Here is a 26,261-nt window from a genome sequence, read left to right on the forward strand (position 1 = left end):
TAAAGAACCAAAAGGCTACACAGGGTATATGTTGCTCCCGTGCTTTATTCCTGCACCCACATTTACAAAGGTTTGGCTACACTAGCCTCATCAGGCCCTGAAGAAGGAAATGTATGTGAACCCCACCTTGCTGAGGGAAGCTGACTCCAGTGGCCTGAGCCAGCAGCACACGGTACATGTCTCTCTGCCTGACAATGGACTCTGCCAGCTGCATCTGGTGGCTCCGCTGCTCCCTCAGAGCCTCCAGCTCTGCCTGGGCCTTCTCCAGACTCCGCTCCAGCTCACTGCGCCTGGAGGGAGAATACAATGACCTTTACCTATCCACAGATAACAGAAACATTTTGCTGACAGGGAAACCAAAAGGAAAGGTGGAGCAGGAGCTACCACCATATTGCTTATACTATTCCAAATCAGACCTACAAAAGCATCTAGTGGGTCGGGGCTAAGGGTTGTTTCTGGATGGAGACACGGACAATCAGACACTTATTTTAGGGGGGAGGGGGTTGGGATGAAAGCAAAACACAAATGATCAGCAAAGAACATGGACAATTAAGTATATCACACTTGGTGCCTGTGGTCTCAGTCTCCTCTCTCTCCTGTGCGTCGCTGAGCTCTCGGAGGGCCACCAGGAGGCGCTGGTTCTGCTGCTGGAGCTCCTCCACGCCACGGAACGTCACCAGGTGCTGTGTGATGACCTCCGACGTGCTGCTGATGTCAGCAGAGCTCACCTCCTCATCGAATGCTACGTGGTTGCCACGTGCCTCCTCCAGCTCAATGAGTAGGACACGGATCTGGTGGGTAATGGTATGGGGTGAAAAAGCTATTGATTATGTCCGAATTAAAAACAGTCATACCTACAACAGTCACTTTTTTTATAATCAACATTTGTATAGATTTTTTTCACACATAATTCTATGACAACACTGAGGTTTTAGAGGTGATGTTAAGAAAAGCAGTGAGGCTTCACTAAAAGAGATAATACAGGATGTCCCACCTGCTGTGCCATGTCTGCCAGTTGCACCTCAGACCTACGGTTGTCTCTCTCCAGGACAGAAGAGTGCTTGTTGGCCTCGTCAGTCACCTTCTGCAGACGTTGCACCTCCTGAAACACATAGTAACCAGTCATAGTGTGTCAGAACGTATTTAGTGGACTTTCATTAGTGCACGGCATCAACAGTGCAGTTCACCAATACCAACTCAAATACATAGCAGTGCAGTGCAGTTCACCAATACCAACTCAAATACATAGCAGTGCAGTGCAGTTCACCAATACCAACTCAAATACATAGCAGTGCAGTGCAGTTCACCAATTACAATTCAAACACATTATTTTCACTTACGCTGGACAATCTGCATGATCTGGTTTAGTGCAGTTTTAGTGCAGTTCAAAACCTTGCATTAATCAGGAGTTGACTGTACATTGGTTTCTAACTATCCTCACATATCCTCCGTTTGACTTACAGCAGGTTTTTTGGTACTGTATAACAAATTTACAAACTATAAATAAAATTAAAAAACACCTTAACTGCCTGTTCCAGCTTGGCCGACAGGCTGGCCACAGACTTCTGCATGCGCTCATGTTCGTCCCGCTGGCGTTTGAGGACGGGACCCTTGGCCTCCACCTCCTGCACTATGTCATCCAGGTACTTATTCACCCGTTTGTTCTCCACACGCTGCAGCTCCAGCGCCTCCTGGGTCTCCACATACGCCGTATACAACTGGAGAGAAGAAAGAAGAAGCTCAAACTCATACTGTATACTATGATACAATATATGATACTGTATACTATGACACAATACATGGTACTGTATACTATGATACAATACATGGTACTGTATACTATGATACAATACATGGTACTGTATACTATGATACAATACATGGTACTGTATACTATGATACAATATATGATACTGTATACTATGATACAATACATGGTACTGTATACTATGACACAATATATGGTACTGTATACTATGATACAATACATGGTACTGTATACTATGACACAATACATGATACTGTATACTATGATACAATACATGGTACTGTATACTATGACACAATATATGATACTGTATACTATGACACAATACATGGTACTGTATACTATGACACAATATATGGTACTGTATACTATGATACAATATATGGTACTGTATACTATGATACAATACATGGTACTGTATACTATGATACAATACATGGTACTGTATACTATGATACAATACATGGTACTGTATACTATGAGCGTCATGTTTCTTAATATAACCATTTGCTGAGCAAAGTCAAGAATCTCTGCAGATGAATTCTGTAAATACAGAATACATACAGTACCAGTCAAAAGTTTGGACACCTACTGATTCAAGGGTTTATCTGACATTTTTTAAACTATTGTTGAATAATAGTGAAGACATCAAAACTAAGAAATAATCCTTCTTGATGCAGACCTTTGGAACATCTTTTAAAAAAGGGTAATAAATCCATGTAATATAGACTAGACCATCACAGTTAATCCATTATTTATTTTAGGCAGGTCTAAAGAAACATGATATGTAGAAAATGTCGTCTATTTCAGAAGAACATAATAGCATACTCTGAGTTGTCCTTATGTTAGGCCCTGATCTGGCTATGCCATATGGCTGTGGGCTATACTAGTTCATTTAGCAGACAAGATTTGCTTAGAATTCCGTGGCATTATTTTATAATATGAAGACTACAATTGAACATAGCTGAATAAAATAGAAAGGATATTTTCTCCAAAGGATTTCCAAAGGAGTCCCGCTATTCTGTGTTGAGCAGTTAACAAAGAAACAGGTCCTCCTATATGCTTAATTTTGAGTTATTTATGCATTCCCACGTTTGGACATAATGCCCCCTAAAATAGTCCATGCCTTGTGGCAGTTGTGCCCTTGAGCTGAATAAAATCATTATAATTCCTTCCTCCCGGCTGCCAATCGCTTTGCTCCGAAGCACCTCTCACTCACATGGCTCCCTCAGATACCTCAATTCTTATTAGCTAATTCCCGTCACGTAATCGGGCCCTTCTCACAGGCATCTCATCTTCGAAGTAGGCTTCAAGTGAAGACAGACACATCGGGAACGCAACTGCACGGATTTACATTTCGTCAGCCAAAAAGACGAGTAGGCCTAACGAACAGCAAAAGCACTGGTCTGTCCATTTACTATCCCCATAGTACAAAAGTTGACCTATTCTATTGGTCAATTTGTCCTACTGTGCAATAAATAAATATTCCAAACATACTCTGAGAAGGTTGTGGGATGTGATAGATCCCAAATGAATACAACAACTAGCATCAAAAAAACACATTTTAAAAGCAATGAGGCTGATGCAACAAATCAGAACATTTACCACAAAATATTGATAAACTACTGGGATATTTATTCACATTATAAGCCCAGCAATGTGCACACTGCATTAGGCTGGCTATAAGCAGGAATGTTCCAAATTGCAATTAGCGGGAAAATACTGTTCTCAAAAGTGACCGCAAATGCGATTATGCATGTAATGCTTTATTATAAACGGTGAATTTATGGTGAAAATTATCTTCCCCAAACTTGAAACTCATGCGCTGCCAACACCGGTTGTAAAGCAGATAAATGTGCTTATTTTTAGTTAATTATTTTTAGTTAGTTATTTGGCCACTTTAGTTGTGATACAAACCTTATCAAAACATATAAGTCTATGAGCTAGCTACATGAGATGTCCGACTATTATGTGAAAAAAATCAGTGCTGTTTCTTGCCTTACTGCACACGCTGGGCATCATTCACATGTGATAATACATCATTCACATGGTATAATGTTGTCACCCATCAGACTATTCTTACTTTAATCTTGTCTTTACATATACTAAATAATATGTGTGAAATTAGTTTGGATTTAGACTGGACCATTATCATGCAGAGGGACAATGGAGTGCTGAGTACCAGGCAGTTATCAAATTTGGTAGGCTACTAATGACCATCAGCAGCATCAAAGCACAGTTTTGGAGAAGCCTAGTTGCCGTGACTAAACGGTCACGTGGAATTTGACTGCGGTCATGACTGCCGGTGTGGCAGTAATACGGTCACTGTAACAGCCCTAATACTGCCCAATCCTACCCATCACTAATGGTGAGAGATGTGAAAGGGAGCGGAGTTACAGCCTCGCCCTATCCAAAAGTAGCAGTAGGCTGAAGTTACAACCCGCCTTTTTCTTGACAGATAGCTGAACTAGCCAATTGAGTTGTTTCGAATTTCGTCCTGGCAGCTGAGTTGTTTAGAGATGCGTCCTGAAAGCAAAAATGTTTAAAAAAAAAATCCTGATCAAGGAAAATGACAAAATAATAAATAAACTATTTTCATAAGCATCTGTGATTATAAATCATGACGTTACGTTGGAACTACTTGCATTGAATAAATGCTATTTTATAGTCTCAAACAGCAATGCCTATATGAGGTCCTTCCATACAGGCGTGCCATTCTGGAGTGATGCTTCTATGCAAGCTGGAGTGAGGCTTCTACTGATAACATGATCAGTAGGCTAATATACAGTGAGCTCCAAAAGTAATGGGACAGTGACACACTGTTGTTTTGGCCCTGTACCCCAGCACTTTGGATTTACAACAATATGACGATGAGGTTGAAGTGCAGCCTGCCAGATTTAATTTGAGGGGATTTTCATCCATATCATGTGAACCATTTACAAATTACAGCACATTTTGTACATAGTCCCCACGTTTTTGGGGACCAACAGTATTGGGACAAATTCACGTGTATGTGTATTAAAGTAGTGAAAAGTTTAGTATTTGGTCCCATCTTCATAGCACACAATAACTATATCAAGCTTGTGATTCTACCAATTTGTGGGATGCATTTGCTTTTTGTTTTGGTTGCTTTCCAGCTCATGTGAATGAGTGAGAAAGTTAGACGCACAAATACCATACCCCCAAGACATACTAACCTTTCCGATTATTTTGCGACCAATATAAATGAATGGTAAATAATGTAACGTGTCACCTTTATTGCAAATAATAAAATCGAATTTCTAAACACTTCTACAGTAATGTGGATGCTACTGTTTACAGATAATCCTGAATGAATTGTGAATGGTCAGCGAGAAAGTTTGACGCACAAATATCACCACCCCAAGACATGCATTTTTGGGGGAGTATATTTGTGCATCATTATTCAGGATTCATTCAGGATTATCCGTAATCATGGTAGCGTCCATATTAATGCAGAAGTGTTTCGAAACATTCTATACTTGATTACAATAAAAGTGACTCCAAAATGACAATACATTATTTACCATTAATTTCTATTAGGCACAAAATGATTTGAAACAACCAAAACAAACAGCAAATGCATTCAACAAATATGTATAGTCACAAACTTGATGTAGTCATTGCATGCTAAGAACATGGGACCAAATACGTAACTTTTTACTACTTTAATACACATATTTGGCCCAATACTTTTGGTACCCCTAAAATGGGGGAACTATATACAAAAATATTGAATATCGGCTTAAAATACTGGCCATCGGCCTCCTTGACACCCCAAAAAACGGTATTGGCCCTAAAACAAATCCACGTCGGCCGTTCTCTAGTGGTTACCTCAGTCAGCTTCATGCCAGGTTTGACAATCTTGGCCACGGCGGCTGCAGTTGGGGACATGGTGGTAACCGTTTCCTCTGACAGCACTGAGGCTGCACCTGCAGGGCATTGAAATAGACAACCATGCAAACAGGTTCCTCCTCCATTTTGTAAGAATATGTCGAAGATAAATACACAACGCAGAGAAAGTAAATAGAAATAACGATCAATGGTAAGTGTTTTTTCTGTAATAAGGAATGATTTATCAATGGGTCAGAGAAAATGGCAGGAATTTGTCTATACAGTTAGCCTGAAATAGAATACTTGTTATTTGGCCATGTTGTACTGCAAGGACTTCTAGTTGGTCAACCACAGGCTAGGGCTGGGTTATAAAACTAGATCCTGTCCCTTTCTTCTGGGGAGAGAATCACTGGAGAGCATCACTGAGGACAGGGGAGAATGACCATCTACTACTTCCAAGCATGATTTGTGCATTTTGAATAGACCTATTTTCCTCCCCCTGATTTGCTTTGGGGTCTGTGTTATTAAAGAATAACATCAACTGCTAACAATTTCACACTAAAGTCTCCAGAGCATGATCAAAGAAACCCCATCATCCTAAAACAAGAATGATTTGTATTCGGATGATGGGGTTTCTTTGATCATTCTTTGATCAATAGAAATCAGACTGTGGCCAGTTTGTCAAATCTGCTGGTAATGATGCTAACTCGGAGAGACAGCATCCCTATTAAAGTCATTTGAAGGTCCAGTCAACTTTTCAGTAAAAAAACCGCTGATTTTTTCTTAAGTCTGACCTCTGAGCTTGGTGTCGGACAGAAGTTCGTTGGCGTTGTCCAGTTCTTTCTCCAGACTGGAGATACTGTCCTTCAGCTCAGCAGCCTCCTTGATCCGACAGGCATCCATCTCCTGCAGTTTCACCTCCAGGGCCTTGTTCGCTGTAGAGAGGAAAGGAGAGGAGAATTCAGACTAATGACAAATAAAGTTAGCCTACCAATGACAAGAAAACATAGTGCCTGTGTTAGACAGTTTTGCATTGAGACAATAGTTGTGTGTGACTGTCTTTCTGGTCTCTCTCTCCCTCCCTCACCTTCTACAGCATCCTTCAGCAGCTTGTGCAGCTCCTCTACAGCCCCACTCAACTCCTCACTCTTGGACTCAGAGTCTGCAGCAGCTCCCTGGGAAGACAAGGTAAAGGGTTGTTGGCCAGTGTTTGGACAGGAACAATTAATGCACTTATTAGCTAAATTATTCACTTCATCCACCATGAAAATGTAACATGCACCTGTTAACTAAAATGGTCACCAAAAGCTTACCCACAAAAAAAGCTATTTTTTTGTAACTAAAGTAAAAAATTATTAAAAAATAAAGAAAATACTGTAGAATGGCACTGGAGGGAATAGCAGCCATTTTATGGGCACTTGACCAATTATGCCATTTAGTGTTTTTTGCGCTGATCTTAAATTTTTTTCGACATAATGTTTCTGCCACTGTTTCCTATGACCAAAAATAGCTTTTGGACATCAGAACAGCGATCGCAAACCTCTATTTGGATGAGGATTTTTACTTTAATGAGTCTGATGCGAAGGTCATGCTTTCTCATACCGGACAAGGCCCAAATCCCAGACACTCGAAAAAGGAAGAGGCGGTGTTACAGAGACCAGCGTGCGGGATATCTGATGAGACTATGTCGGCGAGTGGATAAACCGCCTCTGCCCTCCATTCGATTGGCAAACCTGCAATTACTGGAGAATAAACTGGACGAGCTCCGTTCGAGACTATCCTATCAAAGTGATCTGAAGAACTGCAATATCCTTTGTTTTCCGATTCTTGGATGAACAAGGACATGGAAAATATAATTCTAGCTGTTTTTTCTATGAGAACAGCAGTTGTGTGTCTCTCTGTTTGCAACAGCTGGTGCGCGATCTCTAATATTAAAAGGAAGTCTCAAGGTTGGAATGCCTCATGATAAGCTGTAGACCATATTATTTACCAAGAAAGTTTTAGTCTATACTGAACAAAAATATAAACGCAACATGTAGTGTTGGTCCCATGTTTCATGAGCTGAAATAAAAGATCTCAAACATTTGCCACATGCACAAAGCTTATTTCTCAAACATTTTGTGCACATTCCCATTAGTGAGCATTTCTCCTTTGACAAGATAATCCATCCACCTGACAGATGTGGCATATCAAGAAGCTGATTAAACAGCATGATCATTACACAGGTGCACCTTGTGCTGGGGACAATAAAATGCCACTAAAATGTGCAGTTTTATCACACAACAATGCCACTGATGTCTCAAGCAATTGGCATGCTGACTGCAGGAATGTCCACCAGAGCAGAAATCGTCTCAGGGAAGCTCATCTGCGTGCTCGTCGTCCTCACCAGGGTCTTGTCCTGACCGCAGTTCGGCATCCTAACTGATTTCAGTGGGCATTTCAGTGGGCAAATGCTCACCTTCGATGGCCACTAGCACACTGGAGAAGTGTGCTCTTCATGATAAATCCCGTTTTCAAATAGCAGACAGTGTGTATGACGGTTTGCTGATGTCAATATTGTGAACAGAGTGCCCCAATGGTGTCAGTGGGGTTATGGTTATGGGCAGGAATAAGCTACTGACACAATTGTATTTTATCAATGGTAATTTGTACATACAGAGATATTGTGATGAGATCCTGAAGCCCATTGTCGTGCCATTCAGCCGCCGCCATCACCTTATGCGTTTCAGCATGATAATGCAAGGATCTGTACACAATTCCTGCAAGCTGAAAATGTCCCAGTTCTTCCATAGCCTGCATATTCACCAGATATGTCACCCACTGAGCATGTTTGGGATCGACGTGGAGGACAGCATGTTCCAGTTCCCGCCAATACCACTGGATGCATCCCCTCTTTAAGAAACCAACACTCGACTCAACTGACATTAAAAACTATAGACCTTTTTCACTTCTTCATTTTTTTGTAAAACAATTGAGAATGCTGTCTCTGATTAACTTTCTCATTATCTCTCTCAGAACAATCTTCTCGACACTAACCAAGACGGGTCACTCAACGAGACTGCTCTACTCTGTGACATGGAGGCTCTCCACACTGCCAAAGTTGACTCTCTCTCCCCTGTTCTCATCCTTCTAGATCTCTCCGCTGCCTTCGACACTGAACGTATCAGATCCTCCTAGGGCTGGGCGTCTCAGGATATGCACACTCTTGTACTGCATCCTACATGGCAGGCCGCTCCTACCAGGTGACATGGAGAGGATCTGTGTCTGCACTACGTACTCTCACTAATTTTGCCCCCCAGGGCTCGATTCTAGGCCCTTTCATTTTCTCTCTATACACCAAGTCACTCGCCTCCATCATATCCTCACGTGGTCTCTCCTATCATTTCTATACAGATGTCAACTACCCCCCCCCCCCCCCCCCCCCCACCTCAACTTGCATGTCGACCCACCACCTCAAGCTCAACAAAACAAAACTGCTCATCCTCACGGGAAGGCCTGCCTGCTCAAAGGCCTCCATCACAGTTGACAACTACACAGTGTCAACCTCCCAGAGTGCAAAGAAACTTGGTGTGACCCTGGACAAAACCCTGTTTTTTTGTTTTTTTTAAAACATGAAATCAGTGACCCGCTCCTGCAGGTTCATGCTCTACAACATCCATAGAGTATGACCCTACCTCACACAGGAATTAGTGCAGGTCCTAATCCAGGCACTTGTCCTCCCCAGCCTGGACTTCTGCAACTTGCTGTTGGCTGGGCTTCCCACTTGACCAATCAAACCCCTGCAACTTCTCCAAAAATGTCACCCCGCTCCTCTGCACACTCCACTGGCTTCCACTCACTGGCTGCACACTCCAATGGCTTCCAGCTCGCATCCACTAAAAGACCATGGTGGTTACCTACGGGAATAGCAAGAGGACTGCCCCTCCCTACCTCCTGGGTATGCGCAAACCCTACATCCCGACCCGATCACTCCGTTCTACCTAGGGGAGGGCAGCTCCCGCTCAGCCCAGTCCAAGCTCTTGTCTGTCCTGGCGGTGGAACCAGCTTCCCCTTGAAGCTAGAACAGCAGAGTCCCTACCCATCTTCCGAAAACATCTGAAACCCTACCTCTTCATACAGTATCTTAAATAATCCTCTTCCTTACCTCAACCAGCACTTGACCCCCACACACCTTCTAGCTCTGACTCTACGGATAGCCAAGTTGAGGAAAAATGTACCTTTATGCCTGTGCTGTGTTGTCCCACCTAGCTATCTTAAGATGAATGCACTAAGTCGCTCTGGATAAGAGAGTCCGCTAAATGGCTAAAATGTAAATATCCAGCAAATTCACACAGCCATTGAAGAGGAGTGGGACAACATTCCACAAGCCACAATAAACAGCCTGATCAACTCTATGCGAAGGAGAGGTGTCGCGCTGCATGAAGCAAAATGGTGGTTACAACAAATACTAACTGGTTCCGATCCACGTCCCTACCCTTTAAGGTATTTGTATTCGCAGTAGTGATGCACAGACATGTTTGGCCGATACCGATATTTTCCTTGACAAAAAACCCGTCATCGATAACTGATATTAAAAATGTTAGCGGCCTTTTAAGGATTCCAGTACAGTTAAATAGTTAACATACGCACGGACGCAGCGTTCTAAGGCACTGCATCTCAGTGCAAGACGCGTCACTACAGTCCCTAGTTCGAATCCAGGCTGTATCAAATAAGAACTTATTTTAGATGATGACACCTAGCTATATAGTTAGCTAGCTAAAGATAGCAAAATGACAATCTGTTTCAGTAGCTATGCTTTTGGGAAAGAACATTGTTTCCATCCATGAGCTAGCTAGCTTTTTTTTTTGACCAGCACAGTAGGTGCTTGAGACAACTTTACCAGCATCATAGCATACGTATCGATGAATCGTTGTGACATATGAAATACGAGTGATAGTGTATTCAATGTGTAATAACTACACTAACAATTTATGAACGCTTTAAATTATGCGACGTGTATATTCAGGTCCTGATTGGTCGACAAGCTTATGACACTATTTAACGTGTATCTTTTTTGACACGCAAAGGCTCAAACGGCATTCCATAGAAATCCTGGTTGAGAATGAAACGACTGAACAACGAAACACCACAGCAAGTGAAATAAATAGGTTTTGATTATGTTTTACTGCTAATGGGGACATACGTAAATACCAACAAAACAACGTTTTGGTCAGTGTAGTGTGTGTGTGTAATCTTTATTTAACTAGGCAAGTCAGTTAAGAACAAATTCTTATTTACAATGACGGCCTACCCCGGACGATGCTGGGCCAATTGTGCGCCGCCCTATGGGACTCCCAATTACGTCCGGATGTGATACAGCCTGGATTCGAACCAGGGACTGTAGTGATGCCTCTTGCACTGAGATGCAGTGTCTTAGACCGCTCCATCCATGTGTGTGTGTTAACTATTTAACTGTACTAGAATGCTCAAAGGGCTGCTAAAATTTTAAATATCGGTATCGAGTTTTTTGTCAAGGAAAATATCGGAGCTCATAATCGAACAAAAAATGTCATATCGGTGCATCACTACTTTTACCCCTACCGTACTCCTTGTATATAGCCTCGTTATTTTATTGTGTTACCGTTTCCTTTTTTTGTGTGCTAATTTCCCTCACTTTTTAACTCTGCATTGTTGAGAAAGGGCTTATTTATAAGTCAGCATTTCACGGTAAAATATACACCCGTTATATTTGGTGCATGTGACAAAGACATTTGATTTGAAAAGCAAAAAAAAAATTACCGATCAAATTAGCAACATCTGTAATCATGACTGATTTTGAGAGCTATAGAGTACTCATTGGAATTGAAAGCAAATCCTAGACTTGTTCTACATACCTTGTACAAGTTGGAGAGCTTTATGTTGGCATTCAGCTCATTCCTAAACTTCTCCTCCATGCTAGCGTGCTGCTCCTTAGCCTCTTTCAGTTTGCTGATCATGTCTTCAGTCTGCTTCTGAAGGCTTTCACTTGAAGTCTTTAAACTTGTCACTTGGTCCTGGACTCTGTTCAACTACAAAAACAACCGAAAACATAATGTTGACACAGTAGATGGGGATAAACCAGTCAGGTAATAGTTTAGAGACATTGTCATATCAAAAACATACTCAATAGATGAATATGAAACCAGCATGTACAGTTGTCCCAACATAACTATTTATGATAGAAAAATAATGCTTTTTTACTGTTATGTCTTGGTTTACCCCATTCAGACGCTAACTACGTCAGAGATCATCAACGAGGGGTTATGCTTTCTCTAGAAAATAATGAACGACGTGGAAGGTGGAATGGAACTGACATTCCACGGAGTTGCATTATTTTCCAGAGAACGCAGAGCCACGAATGGATTATCCCTTTTATACCATGGCTATAATTTAACACATTTGCAGGTAGAAATGTGTTCAACATCCACTGAAGTAGCTACTAGCAAGTTTACTAGATAGATACAGTAGTTGCCATGGTATCCAAACGTAATTGCTAGTTTAGTTAACTAAACTATCAAGTCCTAGCTTGCTATTATGAAAATCGAATTCAACAATGTCAATAATGTTTTCAATTCGACTTTTGCTTTCAGAAACAGCTCAATAGAAAATATCAGAATGAACTATAGCCATTGAATTCTACCGTGCTGATACACCATGCGTAATAGGGAAATAATGGATGCTATAGAATGCCCTTCAAGCCAATCATAAATGAGTATTCAACAATGCCATGGAGTTTTGTTAAGAGCCCGGATGCTTGCTCTAAACATTGACAAGCATCGCTTGCAGTACTGCTTTGGAAACATAAGGATTGTTCATATCAGCGATACATTTTTCCCAAAAATTAAAAAGGTTAAATAACTTCATATCTTTATAACGGTAGGGTTCCCACATGGCCATATTTCCATGTTACAGAGCTTGTTTACAGAAAACAGAAGGAAAACAGAGTTGGGCCGCCAGTGCTAATTAGGTGTCTGCGTCTCCGAACACCTGTGTATAAACGGAAGACTGACGCCACAAACGTGTTGTCAATGAGAAATACTGTCGGCTGCAACCGTGGTAAAAACGGTTATGTATGTGTAAATTTGCATTTGTGAAATTATTTTTATGTAATATGAAAATAGTCTTATGTTTCTAGAACTGTATCGCAATTGAGAATCAATTCACTTTTAGATGGAGTATTTGGCTGTTTTGGCTTCCACAGCCAATTCACCTGTAACAGAACATGTAAGGTCCTTGGACTATAAGGAGTAACGTTAGGCTCCTTTAGTCCATTATTGGGCTTGTCTTGGTCATACCTCATCCTCTTTGTTCTCAAGGCTGCACTTGAGCTCCAGGATCTCGTTGCCCTTCTGACGTGACAGGGCCAGCAGCTCCTCACTCTTAGCCTTGAGCTCTCCATTCAGCCAGGCCGTCTGGTCCTGCAACAGCTCCTTCTCCTGCGCCATACGCTTCTCACGGTACTGGAGGTAATAGGCACAACAGTGTGGATTACACATATGATGTATTGGATCATTTTAACACCTTCCTTAAGAGCTGGGTCCTATTCAAGAGTTCACAAGTTACAGAACATTCAAATAGGCTCACCTTGATGTTGACCTCTGAGGATTCGAGCTCATCCAGCTTGAGCTGCAGCCCCATCTTTGTTGTATTGACTTCTGCCACTTTGTTATTGAGGTGCTGCAAGTCCTCTGATGATCAAATAAATCCCATAGACATTAGATAAAGACTGTGTGTGTGTGTGTGTGTGTGTGTATATCCCTCCACATAGATTCATCCATACCACTCAGATAGTCCACTTCCTGAGATCTCCTCTCCAGTGTATGCACAAGCTCCCTCTTCTCTGACTCCAGTTCATCTTTGGCTTTTGAGAACTGGACCTAGAATAAAAATGTGTACATCTATATTAAGCCCCAAAAGGTGTCAACACCAACCGTCAAAGAGGTGACAAGATCATGAGTCTCACCTGTTCAGATGTAAACTTTTCTTGGTTGATTTCACACTTTTTATTATTTTCCCGCACACTCTTGAGTTCTTCATCTATAGAAAAGAAGAGCAATTTCATGAAATGGTAGATTGCCATCCCCCATTCTTTAGTCATGGTCAGTAAATAGCCAAACATGCATCACATACTAGTGTTTACATGTATGCAGCAGTCATTAAAGAGACTTTGGCTGGATCATATAACTAGTTCCACTTACTGATCTTGGTGAACTCCTCTCGGAGTTTGTGGTGCTGTTCAGTCTGGGTCACAAACTGTTCCTGACTCTGCTCAAGACGCTGCACTTTCTCAAATAACTGTTGTTCTGCAAGAGTGACAACAACACATGTCAACTTGGCTGCTCTCGTCTTGAAAGCTAAATTATAAATCAAAATACTTTAATGAAGTTGCCTAGCTACTTCCACGTTTAGCTAGCTATAGGGACAGAGAGTAGAGAAGTTTTCAACAAGAGAACGCAGGACTCTCCAATCCTATTCCTGGAGAACATACAGGAAGGAGGGTAACGTTAGCGCTCCAGCAACAGGGGAGACCCTGAGCTAACGTTACCCTACTCAGTCATTCATTCACCAGGTTACGCCAGACAGTACAGCTAACGCTAGCTAGTTACAGTAGCAAAGCAATTTAGACATGGTCGATAAACAATGTTGGAAAGCTATTTTTGAATCCATCATATTCCTCTGCCTTGAAAACTAGCTAGTAAACAGTTGTCGATGCTGCCGGTCAAGGCCATCCACGCGTTATCCTACTACGTAGTTAGCTGGGGCTGTACACATATAATGACCTCCTATTCGGCCATTTCTTACCACTATCGACTCTAAATTGCTCCTGGTGTGACTTGAGGAAATCTATTTCATATTGCAGATCAGAGATGAGCTTTTCCAGTTTATTTTGAACAGCTTTCGGGAGTTTCGTTATCTCAGCGCGCTCCAGAGCTTGTAGTAGCACTGCAGACATTTTCTCCTCACGTAACACCTGGATCTGAGCAGGCGCAGTGACTACTTGTTCTCAGTGACCTGTGTGGTGAGATACTTTTTTTTTGTTTTTTTAAATTAATTTTTATTTTATTTGTATTAACAACAAAACAATACATAAAGCACATGAGGGAACGCAAGCATACATAGATTACAAACAATGGACAATCGAGCTAGGGGGTACAATATTACATTACAATTACATAAGGACCTTAAGGGACATGCATATACTTACAATTCTAACAGCTTTTTTGTTAGTAGAGCATTTAACCGTCTTAAAATACAGTTCAATTTCTTTTTGTAGGGTACGAAAATGTGGTTTTCTGTTTACATTTGTGTATATGAAATTTGGCCAAAAGAATAATGAAATTAATTACATAATGTTTCAGCTTTTTTCTATTGTATGTAAAGAATCCAAACAGTACATCTCTCCACAATAGTGAGGTAGTACAACTCAAATTAGTCAATTTGAGTTGACATTTTTTTACACTATCAACCTTACAACAGGTGCAGTAACCTGTGAGCTGCTCTGACAGCTGGTGCTTAAAGCTAGTCAGGGAGATAAGTGTTTCCAGTTTCAGAGATTTTTGTAGTTCGTTCCAGTCATTGGCAGCAGAGAACTGGAAGGAGAAGCGGCCAAAGGAAGAATTGGTTTTGGGGGTGACCAGAGATATACCTGCTGGAGCGCGTGCTACAGGTGGGTGGTGCTATGGTGACCAGCGAGCTGAGATAAGGGGGGACTTTACCTAGCAGGGTCTTGTAGATGACCTGGAGCCAGTGGGTTTGGCAACGAGTATGAAGCGAGGGCCGGCCAACGAGAGCGTACAGGTCGCAGTGGTGGGTAGTATATGGGGCTTTGGTGACAAAACGGATGGCACTGTGATAGACTGCAACAAATTCATTGAGTAGGGTATTGGAGGCTATTTTGTAAATGACATCGCCGAAGTCGAGGATCGATAGGATGGTCAGTTTTACGAGGGTATGTTTGGCAGCATGAGTGAAGAATGCTTTGTTGCGAAATAGGAAGCCTATTCTAGATTTAACTTTGGATTGGAGATGTTTGATGTGAGTCTGGAAGGAGAGTTTACAGTCTAACCAGACACCTAGGTATTTGTAGTTGTCCACGTATTCTAAGTCAGAACCGTCCAGAGTAGTGATGCTGGACAGGTGGGCAGGTGCAGGCAGTGATCGGTTGAAGAGCATGCATTTAGTTTTACTTGTATTTAAGAGCAATTGGAGGCCACGGAAGGAGAGTTGTATGGCATTGAAGCTCATCTGGAGGGTTGTTAACAGTGTCCAAAGAAGGGCCAGAAGTATACAGAATGGTGTCGTCTGCGTAGAGGTGGATCAGAGACTCACCAGCAGCAAGAGCGACATCATTGATGAATACAATAATTGAACCCTGTGGCACCCCCAGAGACTGCCAGAGGCCGGGACAACAGGCCCTCCGATTTGACACACTGAACTCTATCAGAGAAATAGTTGATGAACCAGGCAAGGCAGTAATTTTTTGACTGTTGGTATAAAAAAATGTTTTTTGATGAAACATTGAATTTGGCCTAACTGCTATTAGCCCATTTAATAAGATTAATACATGGGAAAACCAGTCAAAAAAATTTATCAAAAGGAAGAATGTTTTTAAGTGTCTGTCCTATATCCGTGATGTTGTTAAAATAAAAAATACTTCTTTTTTTTTTTACTGTGAAAATACCTTTGACGTGGAAATTCACTGCCATACATTTTCAGCCGGGTACCAGGTTACATTCAGACGAGTCCTGTGACACTTGGGGGGAGGGGGTTGTACCCTCTTTCATAGATCAGTCATATTAACTTGTATGCCAAACCGTTCGCACACTAGACGTTTTCGTGAGTTGACCGCTTTTCAAGGTCTGACAAACACCTCAGATGTGGAAGGCCGAAATCGTCGTATTGCGATGCAGCCCTTGCAAAAAAAACATCTATAGCTTTTATCAGAAGACTGATGGGGATTTTTCTATTATGCCAGGAGAAGAGCATTTAAATAAAAATGTTCTCAAGCTCAGCTCAAGTGAACCCTTGATGTGAGGCCTAAGGAAATTAATTACCTCTTCAGCCTAACAGTAAGTCTGCCAGTGCTTCTATGCAGTGTCATCCATGTTCAAATGGTAGATAGGGCTTATCTAGAAGTAATACTCCAAATGTCCACTGGAGGGCACTATTCTTTTATAAGGTTTTAGACGCATCACCTTTTGGGAATATTGTCTTGTGAAGGCCAGTGTGGATGCAGGTTTTTGTTCCAGTTTGTAGTCGACAACAGAATTTAAAAGCTAAATTACATGGTTGGGGAGCTAAACAGTCTGTCCTCAGAATTAATGCAATCTGCCCTTAAAAGTAACATTTCTTGAATTCTACTATACTCAGAAACCAGTGCACCATTAAACAGCATTTGGATATATCAATATCCAGACTATGCAAAAAAAATAATTCAGAAAGTCCTGACTCTTATTTTACCTTTGCCACACAATTGCACCTTTATCTGTGAATTTATTTCATCATGAAATAACACAGCTTTTCGTGTGTATGTGATTCTGTATTTATGTACGTGGCGGAATTGAAGTCATCACAATGCAAAAATGAATCGACCATCTTTATTTACCGACGGAGGTCTATAATGGCAGGGTTAGGATTCACACATCTGTAGAACACTAGGCTGACCCACACACAATTGTATTTCTTTCAGAGCAATTATGCAGTAGGGAGCCAGGGGGGAAATCAAAATGGAGGATCTTCAACCACCACAGGAAATACTGCAGGAGCAGGTTCACATTGTTATCAGTATACTGGGCTCCGTTCAGCAGGGTACAACCCTGCCGGAGTACAGAGCGTTGCAGATAAATGCCATGAGTAGAGATGACATGACTCCTCACTGTGTTCTATACAATGCATTTCGATCTGAACGTTGCACAATGTGGTGCACTGCTGAATGCAGCCCTGGAATGGTGTGTAAACAGTGTGAGAAGGTCTGAGGGCTTCCAAAGGATCTGAGGTACATCACAAGTCTCAGTGGCTTCCTCTGTTTTTTTCCTTACCTCAGAGCTGAACTGATGTGGCAAATCTGTTTTCACATCAGTGCAGATGGAAGAAACAAGGAGAGGAAGCCACTGTCATTGAGACGCAGCTCAAGAGGGGTTAAATGAAACCGTACAGGGGGAACGGTTCACCTATAGCGCAACGAGCTAAATATGTCAGAGGGATATATTTTAAACCATTGAAGTATTCCTTCCCCCTGCTATCGAGTCCTTTGGAAACTCTTTTCTATACAAAATACATTTTAATAAACAACTGATTTAGGCTCCACTTTAAAAGTGTTAAGTGTATCTACACTTAAATAGTTAAAATGGAGATCAACAATCCAAGGCATGTCCCTATCCGCACCATCAGAAATAATATCTCACCTCAAGATCTCTTACCATAAATGTATTTTTCTTTTCCAGGCCTATATCATAGAGGTCTAGGCCTTAGTTTAAAAAAAAAAAATAACACACAAAACTGCAAACTAAAGCAAAGTCCTTGAAATGTCACTGAGCGATGATACAGTAACCTCTTCAGAAATACCCAGTATGGTAAGAGCTAGTTGGCTTGGGTTCCATCCCTGCACAGCCTGGTTTGGAGTGATCATATAGCAAAGCAAGCTATGGGACACCACAAGCTCAAATTACAACTTTCTCATACCTTATATTTGGAAATGCGTATTTTCAAGCAGCAATACAAAAAAAGTATTAATGAAGAACACATAATCTCTGAAAAAAATACTGTATGAAAACGTCCCTGCTACCTTGTTTCTAAGTACAAAACCTCTACCAATAATTTGCTCCGGAAGTAGCAAGAAGTCCTTTTCTTTTTTATTTCTATTTTTTCTTCTCCCATCTGTTTTTTTCCTTATTTTCTTTTTAATAAAACGGGTAAAATTCAGTCCTCAGATGCAAGTGTCATGGGCCATGACAGTCTTCTCCATCATATAATTTTTGCTGAAGGATCCAGAAACATGCAAGCCTCGTAGAAGGGCCTAGGGGTCTGCCTGGGGCTCTATGGGGCAGCCGCTCCATCTTAGGCCAGGGCCGGGAAGGCCTCTGGGTCATCCACGTTGGGCACGATCACCCCGCTCGGCTGGGAGGAGGGTTAGGAAAACAAGAAGGAACGAGATTGAGCAGACATATACAGTGAAATTATAACCATATATGTTGTACTTAAACAATCCAAATTCTCTCAACTTCTAAATCGTATAAATTCTTGCCATATCAGACCATTAATAATAATACTAAACAAAAAGATGAACGCAACATGAATTAAAGATTTTACTGAGTTACAATTCATAAGGAAATCAGTCAATTTAAATAAATAATGCACTAAAATTGATGGACTTCCCATAACTGGAAATAGATAACGTATCTGTAAACAAGATGCATAAGAAAAATGGGCCTCGATCTCGTTGCGGTATTTTTGTGTATTCAAATTGACAATTGATCAAATGCAATTGTGTTTGTTGTCCATAGCTTATGCCTGCCCATACCATAACCCCACCGTTCACATCAGTAAATCGCTCGTCCACAAGAAACCATACAGTCTGCGGTTGTGCGGCCGGTTGGACATACTGCCAAATTCTCTAAAACAACATTGCAGGTGGCTTATAGTAGAGAAATTAACATTAAATTCTCTGGCAACAGTTCTGGTGGACATTCCTGCAGTCAGTATGCCAATTGCACGCACCCTCAAAACATGAGACATCTGTGGCATTGTGTTGTGTGACAAAACTGCACATTTAAGAGTGGCTTTTTATTGTTCCCAGCACAAGGTGCACCTGTGTCATGATAATGCCATTTAATCGGCTTCTTGAATGCCACATCTGTCAGGTGGATGGATTATCTTGTCAAAGGAGAAATGCTCACTAACACGGATAAACAAATTTGTGCACAAAATGTGTGAAGGGTGTTTCTCTTCTGGGATGAATTCTAGTCAACTCTACCAGGCAGATGGCGTGTACTTTTTATTTTATTTTTTATGTATCTGTGACCAACAGATCTGTATTCCCAATTATGTGAAATACATAGATTAGGGCCCAATGAATTTATTTCAACTGACTCATTTCCTTATATGAACTGTAACCCAGTAATATATTTGAAATTGTTGCATGTTACGTTCATTGTAGCATTAGTCCTTGTATACCTTGTCAGTCCGGCCTCCGCGGGCCGGCCTAGTGGGTGCTCCACCATCACGCTCGCGGGGCTCTCTGGGCTCACGCTCGCGGAACTCTCCCCGGAACTCTCCTCTGCCCTCCCCACGCCCACGGCCCCCCCTGCCACCACGGGGTCCACCACGACCACGGCTGGGGCGGCCCAGGTCCCCAAAGTTTATCTCCAACTGGGCTGTGATGTCATTGGCCGGCTTCCGGAAGTGGTGATCATCCTCTGTCTGAAAGACGGGGGGGGAAGGAGAGCATCGTCAATGACTGGACATTTGTTTCCTGCACACAAGTCAATCACATTCAGTCATCTTGACGTACATGTTTGTGGGTGCGAGGAGAGACCTCACCTTAGGGACGAGTCCCTCAGCCTCCACTGCAGCTTCAATCAGAGTATCATCTTTCTTCTCCTTCATTGGAGAGAGCGGGAAGAAAATTGAGTTAGGAGGTTATGGAAAACAAAACGAAGGCCAAGTCAGTTTTGTGGTTTAGACAGTCCACTCACGTCCTTGGACTTGTGCAGCACGTATCCTTTCTTCCACTGGCTGTCGGCTCCCTCATTGGCCTTGCGGATGTTGAACTCCACCTTGGTTTTCTCTTTGTCTTGCTGGGCCTTCCATTCATCCAGAGTCATCTCCTTGGGTTCCACTTCCTTAGGTTCACCAACCTCATTCTCCCTACAACAGACAGATTAGAAAAAAGAACTGTCAGAACACGCAACTGGGTAGAGATAAAAAATATGGAGGAAAAGCCATCCAGCCCACACTGTTAAATCCCTGCGAAGGAGTGAAGTGCACACTTTGGGGAGAAGAGGGAGATGTGATAGAAGGCTCAGCCATATCAACTCACTTATTCTCAGAGTCAGCGGGCAGATGCTCCTCTCCCTCAGGGGTCTCCTCGGTCACGTTTGATTGGTCAAGCTCGCTGTGGAGAGGGAAAAAAAGGAGTTTAGAGTCACCTGAGTGTCCACATCAGCTTAGCTCCACCTGTACATTAACGCCAAATGAACAGCCCTGTGTGGCTGCACGGCATTCCCATCCACATCACTCATTCTCATACATTCAATATGCTGAAAGGCGATGCTACCAGGACAATATAGAGACTGGGTGTCTTGACACAACATGTTGACTTTAGTTTACACACAACCACACAAGTTAAATCAAAACTCTTCCTTGAGGTTTGTAGATATACTCTGTCTTTTAGAAGGTGTGTTGTGCTAGGTTGGCAGTGCAACTCACCCCATCTCATCCTTGACGGTGCCCCAGTTGTGAGATCCACTTCCTCCACGCTTCTCCTCACCTTTCTGGCTGCTGAAACAACGTCTGGGCTTTAGCTCACACCTTCACTTCAATAGTCTCTCCAGCAAAAAAATCAGTTTATTTCAATGAGACAAACCTGGATGGGAAAACGTTAAATAAGTAGTTCTTATACTTCTAGGGCCAGTTCCCCAGATACAGATTAAGCGTAGTCCTGGACTACAAAGCAAGCTCAATGGAGGATCTCCATTGAAATGTATTTTTAGGCCAGGATTAGTGTTAATCTGAGTTCGCGAAACTGTGGCTCGTTCGCAACCAACAGGCGGAACCGCTACTAGCGGGAGATTACATGCACCTGCGGGCTAAACTAAGCTGGATTGCAATAACATAAAAAACAAACAAGGATAAAACAGCAGATCAGTTGATCACTCGTTGTTACCATGTCAAGCGATTATGATACCACACAGCCGGTCTAGATTCTCTACTCCCCGCCCCCAATGAAACTGACCTATCAGGAGCATTGGAAACCAAGGCTGATGAACGTATAAAATAAAAAAAATACATTGAGGCCTATATTTCATTCAAATACTTCACCTTAAAATGGCAAATTAATATGCCATTCAAGACTTTATAGACTACATTTTCATTTGATAAAGAAATAGATAACTCAATCAAGATTTACTTGATCTAGTTACACATTTCAAATCTTGGACAGTCCAGGGATACCCCCCCTGGATCTTGATAAGAAATGGCCATATGAGAAAATGTTATTTTAAAAACAGTTCTATTTAATAGATTACATAAATTGGAAATGAATCAAATAAGAGTAGGCTACACCATCAACATTAGTTTTCCATTCATACAGCGTGTCAGGTAAATTGGCACAGTAGATTTGCCATGGTAAACAAGGAAATATTATATTTCAGTTGTACAGAACGATTGTAAAACAGATCAAAATCACCCGTAGTTTGGTTAACTAGCAAGATTATACATTTTCCAATGAGAATACCCTCCAGGGGGGGGAAAGTGTTGGAAAATGTTGGTTGCAATCATGACTAAAATAACCATGATATCTGCGTTATGTAGAGGTAAATCGGTGGCAGATGATGATTGCCATTGTGTCTATGTGTCTTTAGCTCATATTGATGGTTTAAGAGATCAGCTGGTGATAATCTAGTGGCCACCTGTGGCAGCAATATACCCCGTGTTTCCCAGCCCTGGACTAAACTTTAGAACCGAGATTCTCCATTCGAGCAGGAAATAGGCCTAATAATGAGATACGTCTTATCCATCCTTGAGTTAAGCTAGCTACATAATTCACAACATGACACAGAAGACTTACGATCGATCGTTGCCGCTGTGTCTGTCAAATTCACGCTTTCCTCGGGCATCGAAGCCGTCGCTCCTGCCCATGCCTCGGCCCCTGCTGCCCAATCCCCTGCCCCTGCCGCCGCCACCACCACCACCACCACGTCCTCTCATCGGCCTTTCCCCAATGGGCCTGGGAAGACAGACAAGGAACCAAACCAATCAGCAGCCTGCCCCAAAGGAGGGAACAGTTGATGTGTATTCATTGAGGTTAAAACATTCAGAAAGGTGCAGATAGAAAAGTAATGAATAGAGCCGATGAAGAGTTTTCTGACCGATCTGTACTATATCCCAACGAACAGACCCCAGTGCATGACCCAAAACACAATGGATTATATATGACCAATACTGTGAACTACACTGAAACAGTATTATAGCAAACGTAACTTATCTCTCCTTAGGCAGGACTCTACGCTGACAATTATTTATTTTTTTAGGGAGGGAGCATAAGTTGAAAAATATAGACAGACAAATAAATTCCAGACCACAATAAAAACGAGGGAATAAAGCTTGAATCTTTCATTTTCTAGACACACTGCCTAAAATAAAATTCCAGGGCACATAGCAAAATATTTAGGCACATATGTGAGTAAAATGGTCGCACTGGAGAGCCCTGCCTTAGGCACTGTTTGAATACTTTAAAAACACTTGCGCTTCTTTGGCGTAGTCATTGTTGGATTACGAGCCCCCCCCAAATCCCCTGGCTATTCATGATAGACCAGCAACTCTTTCCACAAAGGAAGGAGGGACACATTTTAAACACATTCAAACAGGGTTTATATATATATATATATGTTACACCACCCTTTTCCTACACACCCTACTGTGCTGTAACAGGTTAAGCTAAGTGACAAGACAAAGCTGAGGAATTATCAGTGAAGGTGGTGTGACTTTCTCTGCTGCTGAAAAGTAGTGAAGTGGACCCCATAATTAAGATGTGGTTGGGTTACCTCTGACAGCCTGAGGGGAAATAGTCCTGTCAAATGGAGAAGGGGGTTGTTTTTGTTAACACAATTAAAGGCCTGGTTAGTGTCCATTTTAAAAGGAAAGAACTGTACTGTCCTACATTAGAGTGCCGGTGTGGGTATCAAAGTCTTAAATGAGGACTAATACACGTGTATTTGTAAAAAATCAGATGGGTTACTGTTCAGATGGAACAAAGGCCTGCACACAGACAGATCTTAGTCGTGTTATTGTTTGGGGTAGTACTGGTTTTAAAAAAAGTATTATCCTGTTTGGTGCAAACTGAATATACCCCTGCTCTACCCAGTACTCACTTCTCCACAGAGAATTCTCCTCCCTCGCCAGGCTTCTCCTCTCCGCCGGGGGGCCTCTCGAAACGGCGTGGTGGCCGTCTGTCAGTCCGGGGGGGTCTGTCTGTAGGGGGGCGGCCCTCGCCCTGGAACTCACGGGGCGGTCCACTGGCTGGGCCCTGACCCTCAGGCCTGCGACCCATCCTCCTGGGACCAGGTCCTGGAGCAGGACAGAGCATAGGAATTATTAATCCCCTTATGAGAAAATGTGGGGTTATGGTTCTTTGAAAAACAAAAAGGAGTACAAGGGTAATTTTCTCAAGAGCTTTGCTAGCGAAAATAACTAAAACAGGGGTGTGAATTGGTGACTACTGTCATTAAAGCGAGAGCTTTTCTCAAAACCAGTCTCCAAAAAAGTGAGCAGGACTGACGTTCTGAACTAGAATGTACGGGCTTATTAATTTAACATGCAGAGGAATACAATTAAAATGTCAACTTCTTTATAAACCTATGAACTAACATTGAACTTTGTATTATGCACCATGCCAGTACTAGCAGATGGAAACATCCCCCAAGTATGGTCTGACAAGTCCCTCCCACTGTTGACCAAAATAGACTCCCACCCCTACATCCCAGCAGCTGAATGCATGTTGAAGCACCTGTCTCCTCTTCTCTCGGGTTTACATGTTGGACTTTGTTACTGACTGGTGTAAGTAGGATGGAACGTCCTAACACAATACAGGGGCTTCCTATTTTACTTTGATTGTGTAGACCCGTCTAAAGTTAGCCAGTAACGTACGAGTGCTCACTAATACGAGAACGTACATGTAACAAGTTGTTTGTCCAATTGATATAGTCGTATCCTGTGTGTTCACTGAGTAGCATGCTCGTGAAGCTGTGTTATCTGACAAAAACACCAAACGCCCATATTCTCATTCACAACCGCGATACGCCACGCAAGATGACGCAATTCCCTGCCTAGTCAAGAACGTGTTGGTGCTGTTGTACACCCCAAGCCACGAGGTCACGACGCGGGTTAATAATGCGGGTAGCGAAAGACTAGCAAGATAGCTATCTACGTTAATTAGTCAGATAAACGACCCTCAAATGTAACAAGGAGGAGGCATTTTGGTAGGCCGTCATTGTAAATAAGAATGTATTAACTGACTTGCCTAGTTAAACCCATTTTTTTTAGTACGATCGCTTCGCTTGTGGAAGTTGGCTTACACCAATGTGTAAATACACGGTTCGCTAGCTAACGAAACTGACAATTCGCCAATCGTGCATTTAGCAAGTACGTAGCTACCCATCCAACACTGATCAACCGGCATTTAGCAAACAAACTGACTTTGGTAAGCTAACGTCAGCTAGCTAATTAACTAGTTAATTATCCTGGCTAAACAAGGCCCCTAAGAGGCGTTTTATTGGCAGCAAAACAAGTTCGCCAGCAGGTTCGTTATCAGGGGACACAGACTACCACACACTGTTGTGACACTTTTTTGCAACGAATGCGATAAGCTTATCAACTTTAGTTGCGATCTGAACTGACGCACTAAAGGAATCATGTCGACCTCATGGAGGGTTTGAAACCATTGCTAGCTAGCTAACATTAAATGCTGAACTATCCAGCGTTAACTGCGATTTTGCAGACCAATCCGACATTTACTGCAGGAAACAGTCTTACCATCTTTCTTCAGAGGCACGGGTGCCAGAGGCTCATCTTTCTTATCAGCAGGGACCATCTTTCTATCTTTCTGGGACTCCTTTTTCTGGAGTTTGGCGGCTTGGGCTGCGGTCTTGGCGGCACCAGGGACAGGAGCCTCCTTCTTCTTGTTCTCCGCCTCCTTCAACAGCTCGAACGGGTCCGACTCGTCGTCAAATAGTTGGTCGAATCGGTTGGCTATGGCGCAGCCGAAACCTTCTTGCATATGTCCGGGCATGATGGCGCCCCTTCAGCAGGATTTTCCTCCGATTCTACGAGGCTTGGTGCGAACACTTCGCTAAATGATGCCACAAGATGGCTGGGAAAAGGACCGCCTTCTCTTCCGGCGTGATAGACATCCGGGGCCTCAACTTTGGCGCCAGGTGGGGCGTGTAGTTCTTTGATGGGGGAGAGTTTCGCGAAAACATAAGGGGCGGATCACTCAATAAAATACAGTACCCACAACGATGGACGGGTGAATGCTTTTGCGCTTCTCCATTTGACAAGCATGAATGTTATATCTATATCTGTTGTAGTTTGCTATTTGCGTTCAATTATATATTTTGTTTGTATGGAAGAGCTTTCCCAGCCTTTCTATAATCATCTAAACCAACTCTATGCTATACACACACCCACTAGCCATGCTCACCTCCAAACCCTTTGCTACATTGTTTCTCCAAAGAAAGACTCCATAGTTCTTTGCCATATATTAATTTAACCTTTATTTAACTTGGCAAGTCAGTTAAGAACACACTCTTATTTACAATGATGGCCATTGTGCGCCACCCTATGGGACTCCCAATGGACAGGACCTGATGTGATATTGCCTGGATTCAAACCAGGGACTGTAGTGATG

At 42.3% G+C, this 26,261-nt stretch overlaps 2 protein-coding genes across 12 annotated transcripts in view; both read right to left on the reverse strand.

The window, feature by feature from the left end:
* Nucleotides 1-14,624, reverse strand: part of LOC110521687 (nucleoprotein TPR) — a 37,401-nt gene extending 22,777 nt beyond the window's left edge. For 4 of the 8 annotated variants that reach the window (XM_036968490.1, XM_036968495.1, XM_036968491.1 and 1 more), the window contains exons 1-14: nucleotides 14,441-14,624; nucleotides 13,837-13,941; nucleotides 13,602-13,675; nucleotides 13,419-13,515; nucleotides 13,223-13,326; nucleotides 12,934-13,098; nucleotides 11,494-11,667; nucleotides 6,708-6,795; nucleotides 6,415-6,555; nucleotides 5,621-5,718; nucleotides 1,521-1,718; nucleotides 995-1,102; nucleotides 565-791; nucleotides 127-290 (exon numbers count right to left, since the gene is read on the reverse strand). In XM_036968490.1, the coding sequence (XP_036824385.1) occupies nucleotides 127-290; nucleotides 565-791; nucleotides 995-1,102; nucleotides 1,521-1,718; nucleotides 5,621-5,718; nucleotides 6,415-6,555; nucleotides 6,708-6,795; nucleotides 11,494-11,667; nucleotides 12,934-13,098; nucleotides 13,223-13,326; nucleotides 13,419-13,515; nucleotides 13,602-13,675; nucleotides 13,837-13,941; nucleotides 14,441-14,591 (1,894 nt within the window). In that variant the 5' untranslated portion in view covers nucleotides 14,592-14,624. The remainder of the gene's footprint in view (nucleotides 1-126; nucleotides 291-564; nucleotides 792-994; nucleotides 1,103-1,520; nucleotides 1,719-5,620; nucleotides 5,719-6,414; nucleotides 6,556-6,707; nucleotides 6,796-11,493; nucleotides 11,668-12,933; nucleotides 13,099-13,222; nucleotides 13,327-13,418; nucleotides 13,516-13,601; nucleotides 13,676-13,836; nucleotides 13,942-14,440) is intronic. The other 4 variants (XM_036968496.1, XM_036968494.1, XM_036968493.1 and 1 more) reach the window with 1 other exon arrangement.
* Nucleotides 14,625-17,219: 2,595 nt separating this feature from the next.
* On the reverse strand, nucleotides 17,220-25,763 carry LOC110521688 (plasminogen activator inhibitor 1 RNA-binding protein). Of its 4 annotated transcripts, none has more exons than XM_021599461.2 (9): nucleotides 25,388-25,763; nucleotides 23,728-23,923; nucleotides 22,425-22,583; nucleotides 21,065-21,133; nucleotides 20,676-20,750; nucleotides 20,332-20,503; nucleotides 20,177-20,236; nucleotides 19,811-20,056; nucleotides 17,220-18,754 (listed from the first exon to the last, which is right to left on the reverse strand). In XM_021599461.2, the coding sequence occupies exons 1-9, from the start codon at nucleotides 25,641-25,643 to the stop codon at nucleotides 18,695-18,697; spliced, it is 1,293 nt and encodes a 430-aa protein (XP_021455136.2). In that variant the 5' UTR covers nucleotides 25,644-25,763; the 3' UTR covers nucleotides 17,220-18,694. The 4 variants fall into 4 exon arrangements, with proteins under 4 accessions (XP_021455136.2, XP_021455135.2, XP_021455133.2 ...); XM_021599460.2 differs by having other exon boundaries at nucleotides 20,332-20,506; XM_021599458.2 differs by having other exon boundaries at nucleotides 21,065-21,136.
* Nucleotides 25,764-26,261: the final 498 nt, after the last annotated feature.

This window comes from Oncorhynchus mykiss, chromosome 30 (assembly GCF_013265735.2).
Source record: "Oncorhynchus mykiss isolate Arlee chromosome 30, USDA_OmykA_1.1, whole genome shotgun sequence".
Classification (NCBI taxonomy): domain Eukaryota; kingdom Metazoa; phylum Chordata; class Actinopteri; order Salmoniformes; family Salmonidae; genus Oncorhynchus; species Oncorhynchus mykiss.

Bases quoted from the DNA above. Each gene is read 5' to 3' on its own strand.
- LOC110521688 (XM_021599457.2), bottom strand. From the start codon at position 25,643: ATGCCCGGACATATGCAAGAAGGTTTCGGCTGCGCCATAGCCAACCGA. The intron at 20,751-21,064 runs GTGAGTTGCACT...CCCTCTCCACAG, and splicing joins ACCGTCAAGGATGAGATGGG to CGAGCTTGACCAATCAAACG. The intron at 20,237-20,331 runs GTGAGTGGACTG...TCTCCAATGAAG, and splicing joins TGCTGCACAAGTCCAAGGAC to GAGAAGAAAGATGATACTCT.